General features: G+C 40.8%; 2 protein-coding genes across 2 annotated transcripts; one reads left to right on the top strand and one right to left on the bottom strand.

The window, feature by feature from the left end:
- Window positions 1–937: 937 nt before the first annotated feature.
- LOC115752586 (protein SRG1) lies at window positions 938–3,000 on the bottom strand. Its single transcript, XM_030690833.2, has 4 exons — window positions 2,652–3,000; window positions 2,062–2,309; window positions 1,469–1,796; window positions 938–1,341 (listed from the first exon to the last, which is right to left on the bottom strand). Exons 1-4 carry the CDS (start codon window positions 2,898–2,900, stop codon window positions 1,105–1,107), a joined length of 1,062 nt encoding a protein of 353 aa, XP_030546693.1. The 5' UTR covers window positions 2,901–3,000; the 3' UTR covers window positions 938–1,104.
- Window positions 3,001–11,079: 8,079 nt separating this feature from the next.
- LOC115752614 (probable anion transporter 6, chloroplastic) lies at window positions 11,080–18,750 on the top strand. Its single transcript, XM_030690887.2, has 16 exons — window positions 11,080–11,692; window positions 11,787–11,932; window positions 12,760–12,859; window positions 13,109–13,161; window positions 13,799–13,873; window positions 14,724–14,804; window positions 15,053–15,117; window positions 15,880–15,947; window positions 16,325–16,440; window positions 16,941–16,977; window positions 17,152–17,247; window positions 17,383–17,524; window positions 17,649–17,701; window positions 18,043–18,129; window positions 18,242–18,354; window positions 18,448–18,750. The coding sequence occupies exons 1-15, from the start codon at window positions 11,297–11,299 to the stop codon at window positions 18,341–18,343; spliced, it is 1,617 nt and encodes a 538-aa protein (XP_030546747.1). The 5' UTR covers window positions 11,080–11,296; the 3' UTR covers window positions 18,344–18,354; window positions 18,448–18,750.
- Window positions 18,751–19,007: the final 257 nt, after the last annotated feature.

Genomic DNA, 19,007 nt, shown 5'->3' with positions numbered 1-19,007 from the left:
CACATGTGTACCTGTTTGGAGTTTTTAATGAAAAAAAAATTAGTTCGGGGTAAATTTGTCATGTGTGTATCGGTGTGGGTTTTTCCGTATTATAAACCCTCATCAATTTCTTAGTGTGAAGGCAAAAGTAGGCCAATGAATTAATTATGTCATAAGACTGAAAACGTGAAAATTGTAACAGATATGTGTGATGATTCCAACTTATTATGTGTATAGCTTGACTTGCCCTATTTAATGAGAAGATTCCACCTTTGGTTTTGATTAATCTTTAGTTGATTGTGCATGATAATAAACTTCATGGTCAAGCCAACCATTGTGGACTCAAATGAGAGCTTGGGGCGTTGGGAGTTGGCCCCCCCAAAGTTCTTGAAATTTTCATTAAGTCACTAATCTTTGAAAAAGATAACAATCAAGTTCACATCTTTAGAAAATTCAAAGTGGGCCAACCTATCTTGGAGCTACAATAATGCCCCAGTAGATCATTTGTGGTAACCTTTATACATGATGCTTCTGTAATGCAAGTTCTAATTTCTCTATCCATCATGTTGCTTATTGAATAAGTTTATCCGAATTGTTCGATAACTAGACCTCTCTATCACCAAATTATAGACCTCTCATGCTGCTGCTGAACAAGGAAAGAGATTATATCCAGATCGTAACAAGGGAACATAACCCATGTGAACAGGCATCGAACTCATTCCAACTCGCTCGTGTCGGGTGAAAGAGCCGATATGACCCTCCCATCCGATGGTCTGATTGAATCCGATCAAAATACACTAGGATTCGCAATTTATCGGCTTCTAATTTCGTTTCACGTGGGGACAAATGGTTAGTTAGGTTTACCGATTGAGTTCAATTCCAATCCACATAGCTCTTCTGAATGCAACTCCAATCTGGGCTTGAAAATTAGACTGCTTGTGAAAGTAAGGATAAGAAAGAAGAAACAGGAACTGTGTTCTTTATGCCTTAGTTTCAGTGCATGACCAACACAGCTAAGTCATTACCTTTGGATGAGGTCAACAAAAGGGATAACTGAAGAAACAAATAGAACAGGAGTGACAAACTCTGATTTGTGCTTACAATGGGTGGGATAGTAACCTGAAGCTAGATTTTGACAGCATCAATAGGTCTCTTTCCTGACTGGTAATACTCAAAGTAAGTCTTGGTATAGTTCCTGATCTTCTTGTACAATCTCGGCGTTTCCTCATCGATCAGCTCATCGGCAGGTCCAATCTCGTTCTCTTCTTCCGGAGTGCAGAACACCGCAAGAGAGATCCTGTCACTCTCCGCGTTTGTCACCGCTCTGTGCATCGGGCTCTTGAAAATGCCGTTGCTAATTATCTGCATTACAACAAATGACAAAACTGTCATGGCCGGTCTTTACGAGACCTTAAAACTTGTATATAATGTATAGATAGCCCTCGGAAGCATTCTTTTGGATTTCAAAATATGCAAGTACTGGACTGACCTCGACTTGATCTCCTACGTTAATGAGTAGTGCATCTGGAATGGTGGGGACTCGGAACCACTGGCCATCACGCAGGAACTGGAGGCCTTCCACTTCTCTGTCAGGCAAAACCAGAGTGATTGTTGATCCGTCGGCATGTGGCTTGAGGCCAAGGACAAGATCAGGCCTCGGACATCTAGGATAATAATTGAACCTTGCGAACATCACCCCTTGCTCTCCAAACTGGTTCAGGAAGCAATTCTCCTCCAGATTCAGCGATAATGCCATGGCCTTGAATACATTGTTTATGATCGGCCGTAACTTTACTGAGTACTCGTGCATTACTTCCCTACAATGCTTTAACAAGGTCAATATAGCATGTATTCTTGCAGATTAACTACAGATAACACGTAAACATAACTTCTTTGTCTTCTTGTGTCTATCTCGTTTTTATTTCTACTTATCATTGCTCAAACTAGTCAATTCCTAACATATCAGATGAGAACTATATTCGATCACACATTGGAATCCCTCTTACCGAACAAAACTAACTCTCCCACCTGTACCATCTGATCTGCATAATTGAATTTGAAGCAGCTATCTTGTCTAAATACCTGAAAGTTTCGGGTTTTTCAGGCCAAACTTCAAGCTTGCGCTGATCTTCAGGGGATATGATGATGTACAAGCGGTCATTCCAGTCGATTACCTGTTGCTCCAACAAAACCATGTCATTTCCATAGCCTTCCATACCATCAGGCGCTCTAGCGCATTTCTCCTTCTCCTCTTTTGGAAGCGCGAAAAATTGTTGGGTTAGTTCGTGCACTTGATCTAGAAATGAGCAGCTGATCCCATGATTTGTTGCCTAAGACAGAAAAGTCGAAGGAAGTCAAAACATGGACTGCTTCATTAAGAACAGTAATACCAACAGAGACTTTGGTAACTCCAGATCCTGCTGTGAAGAACTAATGAATTTGCAAATGAAATGCAATGTTAGCCGCTTTTTACGCCATAGATGCAATCTTAAGCAAATAAAGGAATCTCTACATTAAGCAAGCGTTTTGCTATCATAGATAGACTCTGCTTCAAACATTCTTACTTAGATCTATTAAATTAACATCTATTGAAGTGGAATCAAGAGGGCATACAGTGGTAATTTCGTAAGCTAGTAAATGAAAGAAACAGTTGTTTGATGCTAAGATCGGACCTGAAAGCATCCCCAACAAGCGAGAGCCGAACGGAGTTTAATCAATTCCTCTCCAGCTGATGATGAGGATGAAGGTGGGAGAAGGCCAAGATCGATGACTGGAACATCCATCAGAGGAAGAGATTCATCAAAGCTTGCACTTCTGTCATCTTTGTAGGCATATCTCTCCGGTACAGTTCCGCCATCCAAGATAAGTTCCTGAACAGATTGTGCAGGAGGAAGAGGAGGAGGAGGCTGAGCCATGTCCATGACAGGGGATGCAAAACTAAAGATTTGCTTGTGTCAGCTTGTTAACATTCAGATCCAGTGGGGTTTGGCAAAGAGGGCAGAAAAAGGAAGCAGATAATCTTTGCTTTCTTTCTTTGCGCATGTCCAAGTCAACTTCTATTAATTATCAATAAAGTAAGAAAAATCAAAGTTCTCTTGCTCGCAGAGTGATCCTGGAGTCACCTTACTCGAAAGGAGAAAAAACCACCAAAAATCCTAAACTATGCTAACTGTGACATATTTACCCTAATTTTTTTTTTATAACACTAAAAATCCCAAACTTTTACTCATGTGACACATTTATCCCAAACTTTTTCTTATGACACCGAAAACCGTAAACTTATATCCATGTAACATATTTAGCCCAAACTATTTTTTTTGTGACATCAAAAATCCTAAAGTTATATCCGTGTGACTCATTTACCTCAAAATTTGTGATAAATGTGTCATATGCCTACAAGTTTGGGATTTTTAGTATCACAACAAAAAGTTTGGGATAAATGAGTCGCACGGGCAAAAGTTTGGGATATATGTGTCACATGGATACAAGTTTAGGATTTTTTGTGTCACAAAATTTTTTTTGGGGTAAATGTATCATAACGGATATAGTTTAGGGTTTTTGGTGGCTTTTTCCCCACTTCTAATTGGACCAATTGCTTAAATATTAGTGAGATGTGTCATATTGCTGAAATTTTTCCTGACAAGGATCTATTAGGACCAGCTATTATCAATGTAAACGGGACTCCGAAATTATCGTTGTCGATAAGCATTTTGTTAAAAAAAGCAGGGAAGCAACTGATGTTTCTATTCATATTTCTTTTGTCTCTCTGGTATGGACTTGATTGCTTCATTCCAAAAGATGCCGACCTTGAGACAAGAGCTAAAGGTCCAAAAGAAAAGAGGGAGACATGCATAGACATGAGTGCCAGAGCAATGGGTTAAGTTGCTCTGACCAAACAAAGTGGATAGAGACAAAAAGGATGGAAGTGTCCATTGTTTTCTTCTCCTCTTTTATAAGAAGCGATCTGGGAGTTCCTTGGAAAAACCCAATTTTTTCACTGCTCATTTAGTTCAAATATGGCAAAACACTAAGGCTTAGTCCGGCACAGAAGACGAGATGGTTTCTACATTTTGATACAGAGGTTTGAAAACTTTTCTTTGTTATTGATTTCGTTGTGCTCATTGACCCGGCGCGCCCATCCGGGCATGCTTAGGACATCCATTTTACCTAACCTTTATGTTGCTTACATGTATTTGAAGATTTTCGTTTGCACTCTTCGGTGTTTCCTCGTCGATCAGCCCCTAAGCAGGTCCGATCCCCTTCTCTTCCTCTGGACAGCAAAATACTGGAACCGAGATACCATCGCTCGCGGCATTTGTCACCAATCTGTGCATAGGTGCTCTTGAGAATCCCCATTGCTCATTATCTGCATCGCACATACCGCATTTATCTCGCGATTTCGATCTTCCTTTAGACAAAATTCAAAATTTCTTTAAACCCGCAATTATTGTGCAAATCGAATACACTTCTACACACCTTATTTCGGATACTTTCTGTTTAGTAGGCTTCCTCGTCAATTAAAGACAGGCCAATTGACCACCGTCTTCTTTACGATGGATCAAGATCCGACATCACGGGAACAAACAAAAGGCCACGATTACTCTAGACGAACCGTGTCTAGTGGTCCAACGATCAATACAAGTTCAGTTTAACTCTACTTCTTTTAGGCTGACCTCCATTATGCAAATCGAATATACACAGATCGTTCAACGAGGTCGGCGAACTGCAAATTACTTTTTTGCCTTCTGCTTATTTTGTTCCAAATTTAGGAAAATAGATATTAGATATTTTTAAATAAATAATAATAATTAAAAAAATTGGAATTGGATCGTGCTGGGTTGACCAGGATCCGCGCGGGCAACCCTTGTTGCGTCGTTTACCTTTTTGTTTGTTGTACTGCTGGGTTGGGGTCTATCGAGGGCCAATTTGGCCGTTCGTTTGGTCGACGGTCTTCGGTGAGTCACGGTTTGAATAGAGAGGGGTCTCGGGATGTAAGCTGAGTCTCCAGCAGGGGGGGGCCAGTTATCGGAGATCCTCAGGCATGGCCGAGGGCCAGCGAAACTCGTGGCACCTTCAGTTGGTCGATTGGAGGCTCGCCGGAGCTCCGATGAGGTGATTGAAGCCCTGGCGAGGCTCTACAGCAATGAGGGGCTCGATTTGAACTGAGTCGGCTCGGGTTCGGGTTGAAACAGGTCCATGGGTGGTGAGCGAAAATGGCGGCGTTTTGTTCTAAAGCTGGGTTGGAGTCGGGTCTCAAGTCCGGGTCGGAGCTTGAACCGCGGACAAGGGACCAAAACGAAGCCATCTTGGTGCGTAGGAGGAGCAATCGGGAAACCATGTCACTTCGTGCCAGAGCCAGGTCGGGAGGTCTGGTCAGACCGGGCCACCATAACCTAGAACATGCAAGCATGAAACTCATAACGACACCACACATCTTATACACGAGACCTCACACGATATGAACAAGCAACCGACCACAATTTCATTCATTAGTTATCACTTCATTTCGGAAAACTTCAAATAAGGGCCCAAAATCCTCTCGTTTTCTCAAATAAGGGCCTCAAGTGAACCTTATTTCAAATAAGAGCTTAAAATAGCATAGTATGTTTCCAATAAGGGCTTGAAGTGGCCATAGTGTTTCAAAAAAGGGTTTGGCCTAAAGGACATTTTCGTCATTTCCCATTTTGATTTTTTGTTGATTTTTTCTCTATTTTTTCTGTTTTTTAAAAGTAAAAAAAAAAAAGCCACACAGGCGGGGGGGTTGCCCCTCCTACCCGTAGCCATCGTCCCATCGCGGGGGTCGAGGGGGTCGCCAACACCTCGGTGAGTGCCGGCAACCCCTTGACCAAATGCGAGGGCCTCTGACCCTCGCGAAAATTGGCACAAAGTCAGATCCTCCCCTGGTTAAGGCGAGGGCTAGCAATCCCGGAGAGGGCCCGACCCTCTCCTGATTTTGGCGAGGCCTTATTGGCCCTCGCCTTTGGTCGGCTGGGTCGCCTATCCTCGCCGAAGCACCGGCGACCCCGCCGGCTTTTGCCGCCCCCCCCTCCCCCTCCCACCCACGGCGGTGGGGCGGCGGCTACGGGGGGGAGGGCCGCCTTTCTGCCTGTGCATGTTGTCTTTTCGTTTTTTTTTTTAAATTTTTTTGTTAATTTTTGAGAAAACCGAAAAAAGAAAAGTCTAATAAAAAAGAAACAAAATAAAAAAGTAAAAGGACAAAAATGCCCTTGAAATCATGCCCTTTTTTGAGATTTTATAGCCATTTTAGGTCCTTATTTGAAATAATATTCACTTCATACCCTTGTTTGAGAAAATGCAAGCTCTTTGGGCCCTTATTTGAAACGGGGTTTACTTGGGACTCTTATTTGAAAAAATGAGAGGACTTTGGGCCCTTTTTTGAAATTTTCCCCTTCATTTCTGAGTTCATGAGGGACACAGGCTCATTTTCGTTTCGAGAGACATAGGCCTCGATTATGAGGGATTAACACCTTAGTTTTTCGTCCATGGGACACCGACCATGGGAATCATGAGGGACACATGCCTCAATTTCTCCCCAATTCCGAGGCTTCTGAGGAACACGGACCTTATGCATTCCATTCCAATAAGACACAGGTCATGGACTTCCCGATTTCCACTTAGGCTCCCATGGGGTAATTATTCAGACATAGGCAGATGTCAAACATCCTCGTCGGGACACAGGCCAACGAGACCCTTGGATTACATTACTTAGATTCAAATGCAACCTAAACCATTCATGACTCATCAAACAAAACAATCATCCCACACCGGCTCAACCACACAATTTTTCACATCAGGATACAACTCATGCCTTGATTCTTAAATGCAATGCAACTTGACACTGCAACAAGACAAGTCGACAACAATCCAACACCATACACTCCACGCACATCCTCATCGAGACACAGGCCGACGAGACCCTTGGATTGCATTACTTAGATTCAAATGCAACCTAAACCATTCATGACTCATCAAACAAAACAATCATCCCACACCGGCTCAACCACACAATTTTTCACATCAGGATACAACTCATGCCTTGATTCTTAAATGCAATGCAACTCGACACTGCAACAAGACAAGTCGACAACAATCCAACACCATACACTCCACGCACAACCAAGAACAAGACTAAAAGCCACCACCCACACTTCTCACGCTCATCCCACAAGCATGGCCAAACACCCACACATGTCAGGCAACTCAATTTCGACTCATTGAACAAAATTCACACGATCAGACCATGCATTCAACGTATCCAAGACTCACAGTTGACAATTCAAGCAATGTATCATCAAATCATACTTGTTTCCTAACTCATGCAAGACTATCTTCAGTTTCAGATACCAATTTCCAAAATACCGTTTCGCAGCCAATTAAGTGATAAACCAACAAGTAAGCAGAAAAGTTAGAAGTTTCACTTGCCTAAGAATTGAACCGAGCAAAGACGATGAAGAAATGAGCTTGAATCAGCTTTCCTCACTTCACGGCATCGCAAGTTTAAGGCGAAATGGAGAGGCTTCGAGCAGCGTTGAGGCGGGGGAAGCTAGAGCTGACATCTAGGAGGTGTTGTTGAGGGATGGAGGGTCGCCGCTGTCGCCGTGGATGGCAAGCTCGAACGAGTAGCCGAGGCGCGGCGTGGGTCTCTTGGCTCGGGCGGAAGTAATGAGGGAGGGGGGCGTCGCACGAAGAGAAGAGAGGGAGAGAATGAGGGAAGAGAGAGAGAGAGAGAGAGAGAGAGGGGAAGGGGTATCCATAGGGTGGTTTTAAGTGGGTTGGACACGTAGGATCCATTTTGCGCTCAATTATCAAAACAAATTCAACTGGATCAAAACATAACCTCGTAATGTCATCCACAACTCATAATATCACATCGCCACCAATTACTCAATGCATTACACCAAGTCTCAAAGCTAAACTTTATTTAGCATCATATAACCTTATAATCACAATATAAATTTCATTACGTAATCCATTTTGTACGTTAAACAAATTGACAAAAATTCGGGCTATCACATAACAACCTTCTCTTGTGGCCGAAAGATAGAAATGTTTAGAATGTATCTTCTCAATTTAACATTCCCGACGTGTGCCATCCTCGTAATTTTTCTGCCGCTGTGGGTTTTCAACGAGCTTGGCAAAACGACAGGCTCAATATAGATGATTAAATTAAGAATTGTCTACTCGAGTTTGTCCGCCGCCAGTCCAATGAAAGTGCAATGCATGATCGACAAAAATTAAATATGGATGATGAATTAATTATTTTTGGTAGGAATTAAAGTTAATCTCTGATTTTTTTATGGAAAAATAAATGACTGAAAAGGCTAATTCAAATTTAGGTGTCAACCATCTTTCAACGCAAAAGTAACAAATACGCTTACAATTTGTCCTCTTGCTCTTTGAAAGCTTCAATTATAAAACTTTTGATAAGTTCACAGGGGGCTGTCTATCAGTAATTCTCATTTCCGCAATTCGTGGATTTGCCCATTTCAGTTTCACTGGTGATACCGATTGCAGCAAAGAGCCAACTTTTCAATCAAGACACCTTACCTAGCTAGTGTTGCTAAATGGTCAAGTTGATCACTTGAATGACAAGCTGTTGCCTTCTTGGATTACCTCCTACCGGTACTTTCGTATCCGCTCAGATTCTATCTTAGTCTGATCGCCTATGTTGACAACAAATGCATCAGGAACTATTGGAACTCTGAACCGTTGATCATCTTTGAAGATCTGAAGTCCTTCCGCTTCTTCGTCTTGCAAAAGAACTGTGATTCCTGAACCATCAGAGCGAGCCTTTGCACCAAGTACTAAATCAGGTCTGGAGCATGGAGGGTTATGGTTAAATCTCGCTGCCATGAATGCTCGGTTTCCATACTTTTTCGTGAAGCAATTCTCTTCCAACTCTAAGGACCTGGCCATGGCCTTCTGGAGAAGATCTATTACTGATTTCACTTCTTTGAAATATTATGGCAAGAACTTCTCTGCAAGATAAAAAGAAGGCAAGCTAATCAAACTATGCATCTAGAAGTCCAAAGTTTGCTGCAAACAATATTTTAAACTTCAATATTCTACAAGAACAACACATTTTGGTTATGAAACTCTTTTTCTTCTTGTCTTAGGTTGGTGAAAGCCCTCATACCTGGAATCAACCCCATTCACTAAGAGCAGACTTCAGTTTTTATAGCTCGTCCTGCTGTTCTTTTTCGGAACACGTCAAGGACAGTGAGCGCAGTAGACTCAGATCGACAACTGGTATTCGGGCTACCGGAAAAGATTCGACCGGACCATGGCCGCCTCCTTTGACCAGATATCTAGGAGATGGTTCCTTGGCATCAATGGACAACTTTTGAACATTTTGGGACAAGCATGACAAACTTGTGGGGTTCTTTGACTCTAGCCATGGTACAAATGGAACGAGTATGCAGATTAGGAGGTGCGAGCGATGCAGATCACATGGTTGGTATTTACAATCAGGAAATGGACTCGAGATGGATTATATTTTCCCTTTCTATGCCTTGGGAAGAAAACTATGAAAGGGAGCTAAGTGAGTAATTTGGACACCTCCGCTTATCTTGATTTATTTTCGACAAATACGTAAATCAACATATGATGCAAAAGCATTGTTATATACTCTCTCTCCCTCTTTCTCTCTCTCTCTCTCTCTGCGTATCTTGTTGTTTATATGAAAACACCAAACACGTTTAAATTTCATCCCTCATTTCTCAATTTTACGAGTAAATGAATACATTTTTCTGCTTCAATGTGTCCGGCTCTATTTCTGGCCAAAAATAAATTTTTCTATTTCTATTCCTTGAACGAATTTATGAGTAGAGACACCTGTTTGACAATGACACAATTTCTATTTCCTGAAAAGAAATTCGTATAATAGCATTTTACGATTGGGTGACCAGAAAACAGCAAATCGGAGATTGGCGGCCCATGATTGTCAGATCGCAATGGGTAGACAGAGATCGGTGGTGGACGAACGACAACCTGGGATCGGAGATCGGCGGTCGGCGAACAACGGCCAACCAATGACAACCGACCGTTGGCTGGCGATGGATGATGGTCGGTGGCGGGCAAATGGCAAATAGTGGCCAACGGCATGGATGCAAGAGAGGTGATTGACGGCCAGCGATTGGGGACCGAAGACCGGTGGCCGATGAATGACAACCGACGATCGGCGAATGGAAATTGGCGGTGGATGGTCAACGATTGGCAATTAGCGATGGGTGGATGGCGAACGGTGGCCGATGGCATGGATCAGAGAGAGACAATTGGGGATGGGAGACTAGCGACCAAAGATCGGCGACTAAGGATCGAAGATCGGCGGTAGAGACGAGAGAGAGAGAGAGAGAGAGAGAGAGAGAGAGAGAGAGAGAGAGAGAGAGAGAGAGAGAGTAATGAGAAGAATTCTTATTCATGTTTTTGTTTCAAAAATAGAAAAGTAGAAAATTTCTGTTTCTCATTTCTATTCCAAACCTGTTTCTAAGCCAAAAATTTGTCCCCGAAATAAAAAAATGAAGTTATGCTGCCAAACGAATTTTTGTTCCAAACTTTCAATTAAGCCATACAAAATTCGAGATCTTAGAATATGAGAATGGAAAACCGATGGGATTTATCTCTAGTTCGCATTTAGAAACTTACTGTCCTCATGAGTTTTCTTGTAGTTGGTACATTCATAGGTCGTTCCTCGATTCATCCTTAGGCAAACATATTGATGTATTATTACTTAGGTTGTAGACAAAACGAGAGATCCTGGGGAGCATCTATCGAGCCTTGTTCTATCCCGCCTGCCTGTTGCGACTTGCACATACCAGATTTCTGATAAAGTTAAATCGTTAAATTAATCAATCAAATTCAATATAAAAAAACGAGAATGTACACATGATTAGCAGCGACTAATCCATTTTATTTTTAAGATTGCATGTAAGTAAATAATAATCGATTATTTTGAAGCTTAGTTACAAATTATTGCACATGTTCTGCAACAAATGAATGATGTAAGAAGATTTAGAAACACAAAAGAAATAATTGAATATTCTGAAGCTTCCGAGTTAATCAGAGCCACAATCTTGATCTTCCGTGGCCACCTCAAACTCCTCTCGAAAGTCCCAGGCAAAAATGCCACGCCCTCTGCTCGTCTCTCCTCCTTCTCCTGCTTTCCTGACCAATTCCCAAGCACAGACGTGAACGGGAAAGAGGAAAGCCCGATACTTTCCGATTCTTCTGCCTTGTGGAGTTCAGTTTGGACTAGCCATTGTTCGCGTTTTTTTCCTTGAAGTAAGGTATACCATCCATGGCAAGATGTTCGCTCAGAGCTGATAACCTCTGCTTCGGCCCGCGGTACGCGAGCACCCGAAGCTCAATCTCGCCCAATTTGTTTAGACCCCGGCGACTGAGTCGCTTCGCGTCGAGAAACAATGCCAAAGGCAGAGTCTTTTCCAGCATCAAAGAGAGGGAGGACGTGAAAGAGAGCGAGAGGTCCAATGGGGTCGTCGCCGGCGGCGGACTTCGGGTCGATGGGTTGGAAAAGACTAAGCTGGTTTCTGGTTTCGATGGCACGTTGGGAGATGAAAGGGCGGAAGGAGAAGTGGGTTTTGATTGGAGATGGCCTCCGTGGAAGAATATGCCGCAGAGATATAAGCTCGTGGGCACTACTTCTCTCGCTTTCGTCATTTGTAACATGGATAAGGTCAGTGTTTGATCATCCGCTCTTACTTGGGTCATGATATTGAAGTTTCCTTTTGAGACAAAAGTTCACTCTTTTTGTTTGAATGCTGTGGCAGGTGAATTTGAGCATTGCTATAATTCCAATGTCGCACCAGTTCGGGTGGAATTCTTCGGTCGCTGGGTTGGTGCAGTCATCATTCTTTTGGGGGTACGCATTGAGCCAGTTGCCAGGAGGTTGGCTTGCGAAGATATTTGGTGGGCGGTTAGTTCTTGATGCCTTGCTTGAATCGCGTTAATTTTGATCAAGTCATGTTCATTTCATCACCGAATCATTGGGCGTGTTTTCATCCGGGAAATAGAAAAAAAGAATAGATTAGCTTACAAATGAATGGTAACTCCCTAAAGACTTGTGCTATTTTAAAATACATCCAATCCAGGGGAGCATTGCAATTCAATTATCGTTGAAGTTGGCTGAGGCAGTTGATTGGGCCTTCCCTGCTCCCCCATCAAGTAATAGACCTGACTAAATCTCCTTATGGAAGAGAAGGATGGATTGCAATGGTGCCGTAAGTGTCAACTAAAGTTTACTTCTGCTAGCTCTGCGTGCTCATACCCTGATCAACTTTACCTTCTAATTGGTGCATTTTGAGTGAACAACTGTTCATTTTTCATTTAACTAGTTTTACCAATAGATTGATTACTAATGAAAGTAAGTGCAGACATGAGCTCATGTCTAACTGAGACATATTTTCGACTTCTTTTCCTTATGGCTGCTGCCTTCCCACCTTTTGTTTTTTAGGCTCTCTTTGGCTGACTTGCTTACTGGGTCGAACTTTGTTCTCATATTTTGAAACATGTTTCCTCAAGCCCTATCAGCATAATTAACTTCATCGGCTTTTGTATGCAAGTGATAGTGAAGCATTTTTTTTTTTTTTTGGGTCGGGAGTGATAGTGAAGCATTGATAGAGGCTATTTTGTAGATCCACAATGAGTGAGATGGCGGAATTCTATTCTTGTCGGTTCCAACTTACGCAACGATGTACCATCCTTACCTGTTAATAGTGTTTAACTTTTTCTTTAATTGTGCAGTAAAGTTCTTGAGATTGGGGTATTGGCTTGGTCATTGTCAACAGCACTTGTTCCTGTTCTTGCAGGATTCATGCCTGGATTAGTCTTATCTAGAATTTTGGTATGTAAGTTATAATGATCTTACTTTCAGTTTTGGCTTCTGGGGTAAGGCTTTCACAAGCTTAGTTATTTACTTGCATTTTAATTGCTGTGCTTAATATGATTCTTTGAAAACTAGTTCTGCTCTCATAGGTGGCATCTTCATTTGATTTTGTATGCAATGACTTTTGTTATGTTTTCAGTATATACTGTTTGTTTGTTGGTATGTTTTCAATTACAATGATGACCATCTTCCACTTTTCACCTGTAGGTCGGAATTGGCGAAGGTGTTTCCCCATCTGCAGCGACTGATCTTATTGCCAGGCATGTATAACCCTGTTTTTTTAGTTGCATGAGGTCAGTTGATCCTTAGAACATGAAAACGGACAGAAAATGTGTGAAAGTAAATATCTCCTCACTTCTAACCAAACACTGCTCAATGGAGACACCTGCATGTAAACCCGAACCTACCTGTCTCCTAATTAGATGGAACAGACTAATTTGATGGGAATATATTGGAAATAAAAAGAGACTATAATTGAAAAGATGCGCTTCTAAGAGATTAGATCCATAGACCTATCTAAAAATATTAGTGAATTCACTTAGTGGAAAGTCATCATACATTTTTTGCATTTTGGTTCTTTGCACTGAAGCTTTTCCGGCTGGATGACCCATTCAGTTTCATTGCTCTGTTTATAAGAATTGATTCATGGTTCTTAATCATTGGCTTTAGTTGGCCAAAAAAAAGTAGTCGCTTTATGTCCAGTTTTTCTTTGGACTGATCCAATTATATTCATCAGGTAGAATGCAGGGTTTGCGGATTTGGTGTTTTGATGAAGCGATTTTTGAGTGTCCTTGTATTTTGATCTAGTTAAAATATCATTTGATAAGGGAGGTACATTTCTCTTAATGAATGCTCTTCTTGTTCTTTAACATCTTTACTTTTTAAATTACTTTGCAGGTCAATACCATTGGAAGAGCGCTCTCGAGCAGTAGCATTTGTTTTCGGTGGTCTAAGTGTAGGCAGTGTTACAGGGTATGTAATTGGAGGGTGATGCTTGGCTGAGTTTCTTATCTTTGCAATGACGTGATTGCTAAGCTAATCAGTTCCTACATCGGACTCATACCGTTGAAGGAGTAGGAGCGCCAAAATACTTTTTTTCCAGCTCTTTCTAGTTATTAAATCAAGGGTTAATTGTTGATTAGATGACGCAAAGTCATGGTGGTGTTTCATTTCCCATCACACTGAAGGAATCATAGATCCTGCTAACTCATCATTTGTAACCTCATGGCAGCATGTCATTGATTTCTCTAATTTGTGTTGATTCTGGCAACGCGCAAATTTTTTTACCTTCATATATCTATGGCTGTCTAATCATCTCGTGGGCCTAAGAGATGAAGAAAAGCAAGAGACAATCTTGCAATGCTTATACAGATGACTTGACCTGGAAGCCCTAATTTATTGAAAGATTAGGGCTTTGGCATCCTATTTTGTTTTTTCATCAATTATTTCAAGTTCAAGCTGGTTTACTCTCTTGAGTTATATGAATGATTTTTGTTGTTCTTGTAGATTACCACTTTGAGCAATAGCATCACTTGCAACCAATAAATGGTCGGTTGTGGAGCCAAAGTCTGTCAATAGCACATATATCTTCAAGTAGTACAATAAATTGAATTGTAAATGAAGTTTTGAACTAAAGCTGCCAATTCGTATTTGTACCATATTAATGTTCAAGATCAATGTTTCAGTCTGCATGTAAGTGTAACAAGAAGTCTAGGTTATATCATTTTGTGTGGATTATGAGAAACTCATTATTGTGGTGAGTTTTGTCTATCCTAAATGAGATACTTTGATTATTGAAACTTATGCTTGAACAATTTTGCAGGCTTCTTTTGGCTCCTCCCCTGATCCAAAACTTTGGTTGGGAATCCGTTTTCTACATTTTTAGTCTTTTGGGGATAGGTTGGTAAGTAGCTATTGAAACTTACTCCAACTCTTCTGCTTTCTACTTTGAGAAATTTATTTTGCCCTTTCTTCCCCAATTTTAACAGGTTTGAACGCTGAAAGAACATTTTGGTAGTTTTGATTGGCCTCCTTATTCATGCTAATTAGGACGTCGTATGCTAGTCTAGAAGTATTTTTATGTTACGTCCTTTCTTCTTGAAGATCTGACAGAGTTGTGCCTTTTTACTTTTGGTTATATGGAATTTGAAGGTTCGTAGTTTTTCGGCTAATTAAAGAAGAGAAAGAAGATTCGACTGCATCCACATCAATATCACGTGAGTTCAGTTTCTTTTCATGTTGCTTGACTACTTTGTGAGAGTAAACTTGTTGTAGGTTCTATAATACTGAAAAAGCTGGAATATGCTTTATGCATTGTTGATAACTACTTTAATTTGTCTGGTCATCTAAATATTTGATGGAATAACAGGCATGGCACGATATATTAAAATCCCTTTGCTTAATCTCTTTCCTCCCCTTTATCTTACTATCACACCTTACCTGCTCCGGTCCTTTTCTTCCTTCTGTTGATAGAGATCAGCAACTCAAAAATTATTTAGATAGCAGCTGACAAAGCAAGACTGCAAATTGTGCAAGATGAATCACAAGTCACATCAATGTGATTTGCAATGCCTCTTCACTTAGGCAAATCGGGCTAGGCACTTTCCATTGTCTTATATGCGCCCTGTGATACACCCTGTCCTTCTTCCTAGTGACACGGCAGGTTTTTGTTAGTCATAAACTTTCCAGAGAATTTCCTCATTTTGCTTGACTTCACAGTGATGGATATTTTGCTATTATTAGCTCCTCGAGGATGATGAGTTAAGATTTCATCATTCTTTGGACTGTCTTGCTGGGAGAATTTTTCATTCTCCACTTATATTTAAAAAAATTGGGGATATGATTCCCTTCCATGTGTCATGGTTGCTATTCTTCTGAGCATTACAATTAGATGATTCGTAGTTTTAAGTCAGTGTGGCTGCTGACTTTGGAGCTTTATATTTGGTTTAGCATGTGAGCATGTTTCTTCTATTTGACAGGGTCAGAGGATATCTCTACAAATAATTCAATGACAACTTCTCTAAGTAATTTGGCTGAGAATTTGAAGGTAATCTTTTTTAAAAACTCAGTTGAATGGCACTGAAGATCCATTTGCTTTTATGAGGACTATAGAAATAAAACAGATGAGGAACTTGAAGAGCGCTCTAAAGGCCACATCAAATAGAAAAAGTCGCATCTATCAAATGCACAGGAAAACCAAAACAATAAAGCCATCCTAGATGCATATAGCCGGCATCATCTGCTCACGATAACATTGATAATGCGAACAATAGCCTCATTTTTATTTCAATCTTCTAATAATGAGCATTAAAGTTTTTTTTACTCTCTCATGTCATATATTTCCATTATGTAATGATCAAAACTATCATATTTTCTATCTTCTTTATCTGACGGAACTGGCTACTTATGATTGTTCTTGTATAGGATGTGCCCTGGAAGGCATTTTTTGAGAATCAAGCTGTTTGGGCAATGATATATGTTCATTTTTGTGGAAGTTGGGGACACTATGCCTGCCTCTCTTGGCTTCCTACGTATTTTAGGTATAGCATTGTCAATCTTGTACTATTGACTTTCATGCAGGCTTCAAGTTCGGGTAGCATGTACCCACATTACTCTTCTCAGCCTGAATCTGCGAATGAATTACCAATGATTTGAAGAGTCTGTAGAAATATGCAATGCGTTCACTGGGTATCATTGAGAATTGTATGCTATCTTCTTAATAGCAGCTAAGTAACTTAGTGATTAGCCAAGGTTAACATGATCTAACTTGGAATAAACCTAGTTGCTTCCTGCAAATTTCTCAGGGTCTGAGAAAAACACCATGTAGACTCTCAATTAAAGTAGGTGTTCCAGCTCTTGCATCAAGTTCTTTCATTTGTTGGATCTGCTGAATTGAGAAAACATACTTGTTAAGTTTCTAATTGCTGTCTGAAAAGTTTTTATCAAATTATTGATCACCTCTAGGATGATGATTATATGCTTTCATGCAACATTCTATTCTGGTTACACTGGTCGAACTAAATGTATATTTACGTTGCAGCGAGGAGCTGAACCTAAATTTAACAGAAGCTGCATGGGTAAGTCAGAATATTCATGTCTCAATACCATTGACTAAGTCTTTCAGGGGAAAGTATCGACCGCCCTGACTATTTCGTTTTGATGTCTTCAACAATTTCTCTTCGGTTGATGTTGCTTTCAGTTGTGAAAATTGGATTATCACCCACTCATATAGTCTGCACAATCTAATTTAGGTCTCAATTCTTCCTCCACTGGCTTCCGTTCTCGTGACTGGCGTTGCATCACAATTTGCAGACAATTTAATTGCCAATGGAATGGAAATAACTAAGGTATTTGTCGTTCTACTATGCCGATACTTATATGAAATAATTGGAAATGGTACAACTTAACAAAATGCACACCGGTTTTCTTGGATGGACATGCTACAGATATAATCTTCGATGTTGATCGCTTTGGGTGTTCAGGTGCGAAAGATTTGCCAAACAATTGCCTTTTTATCTCCAGCAGTTTGTATGACCCTTTCATCAATAGATCTAGGATTGGAACCTTGGGAAGTTGTAGGAATTCTCACTGGAGGATTAGCACTCTCAAGCTTTGCCTTGTCAGGTACCAAATTCTGCACAGTACTTCAGCTATAGTGAATCATTATTTGCCATCAATATGAGAGAGAATCATTATTTCATTCTCTCTGTTGTTTTCAGAATTATGATAAGTTGATTTTGTTTGTCAGGTCTTTATTGTACACATCAAGATATGTCGCCAAAATACGCAAGTATACTCTTGGTAAGCTCCTAGAGAATGCTTTTCATATGAACTTCGAGTCCAAAGCTCCTATTAAGCGTGGGCATCAAATGTTGCTCAGAACAAGCTGTATTTCAGTTAGTGCGGGTTCCATGTGATAAATTTTGGGAGCTTACAAAACTTAGTCAACTTCTTATTGGAGGCCTATCATTTCTTGTTCTGCTTCTAGGCGCCTGAACCTGCTATCTTATTTAGATCCGTTGCTCTAAAATCAAATGACTCGGTATTCAACAGATATACTTCTACAATATCAAAATGGGTTTGAAAATGTCCACTTAAACCATACTGTATTGTCTGACGAATGGTCTGCAAACCTTTGTCAGGGTATAACAAATACTGTAGGGGCCATACCGGGCATCATAGGGGTTGCCCTCACTGGCTACCTCCTTGATTTAACTCACTCTTGGAGCGTAAGTTCACTGTCATTCACCGCAAATATTATAGTTCTACATCTTCTTCTTCTTCTCCTTTTTTTTTTTTTTTTTTGAGTGCAGCTTTCTAATTAGGGATTGCATTACGCAGATCTCATTATTTGCTCCATCAATCTTCTTTTACTTGACTGGCACTGCCGTCTGGTTGGCTTTCGCAAGCAGTACGCCACAGAACTTCTCCAAGAAAGATTGACATTGTATTCGGTAAGTTAACCTGCCAATGCTTCTAGATTCTGCCTGTCGGTTTTTCTTTTCTACAGAATCATCCATGACTTTTGCATTGTATTTTTTCTACAGATAAAGGGTGTTCATTACTTCGTTGCAATTAGCCATGGTTGTTTAACAAGATAATGAGCAAGATCACATTTTTCCTCACCCCCGTTCATTTTGTTGGTGGAGATGAGAGAAAAATGAAAATAGTCTAGCAGTATACGATAGAGTGCTGCCCTCGACTGCTTCCTGACAAAGTTAATTCCAGCCGTGCAAACCCTTCAATGGAAGTGTCGACATACTTAGCGGTGCTACGTATTTCTATGTTAGACCTTGTGTATATTCGAAACACTCTACTATTTGTATGTACTTGCATTCTTTCTGTGTCAATTTCTGTGTAATTGTTGAGAGAGAGAGAGAGAGAGAGAGAGAGAGAGAGAGATTTCCTCCTGAATGCTGGGAATAAAACGCAACTTATTACACAAATCTTAGCAAACCGCAGAACCGCACGAGGAGTTCGAGGTAAGAAAGGATCCAAGGGAAACATTCCAGGCAGCAACTTATTTCTGTGTAATTGGTGGTTGGTTTGACCCTTAGACTAGGTGGTGCAAGAGGGGTTAACCACATATTTACTAGCGTTGGTGGAC

Source organism: Rhodamnia argentea, chromosome 4 (genome assembly GCF_020921035.1).
Source record: "Rhodamnia argentea isolate NSW1041297 chromosome 4, ASM2092103v1, whole genome shotgun sequence".
NCBI lineage: Eukaryota > Viridiplantae > Streptophyta > Magnoliopsida > Myrtales > Myrtaceae > Rhodamnia > Rhodamnia argentea.
The sequence above is the reverse complement of the archived record's forward strand: the minus strand, read 5'-3'. Positions and strand labels throughout refer to the sequence as shown.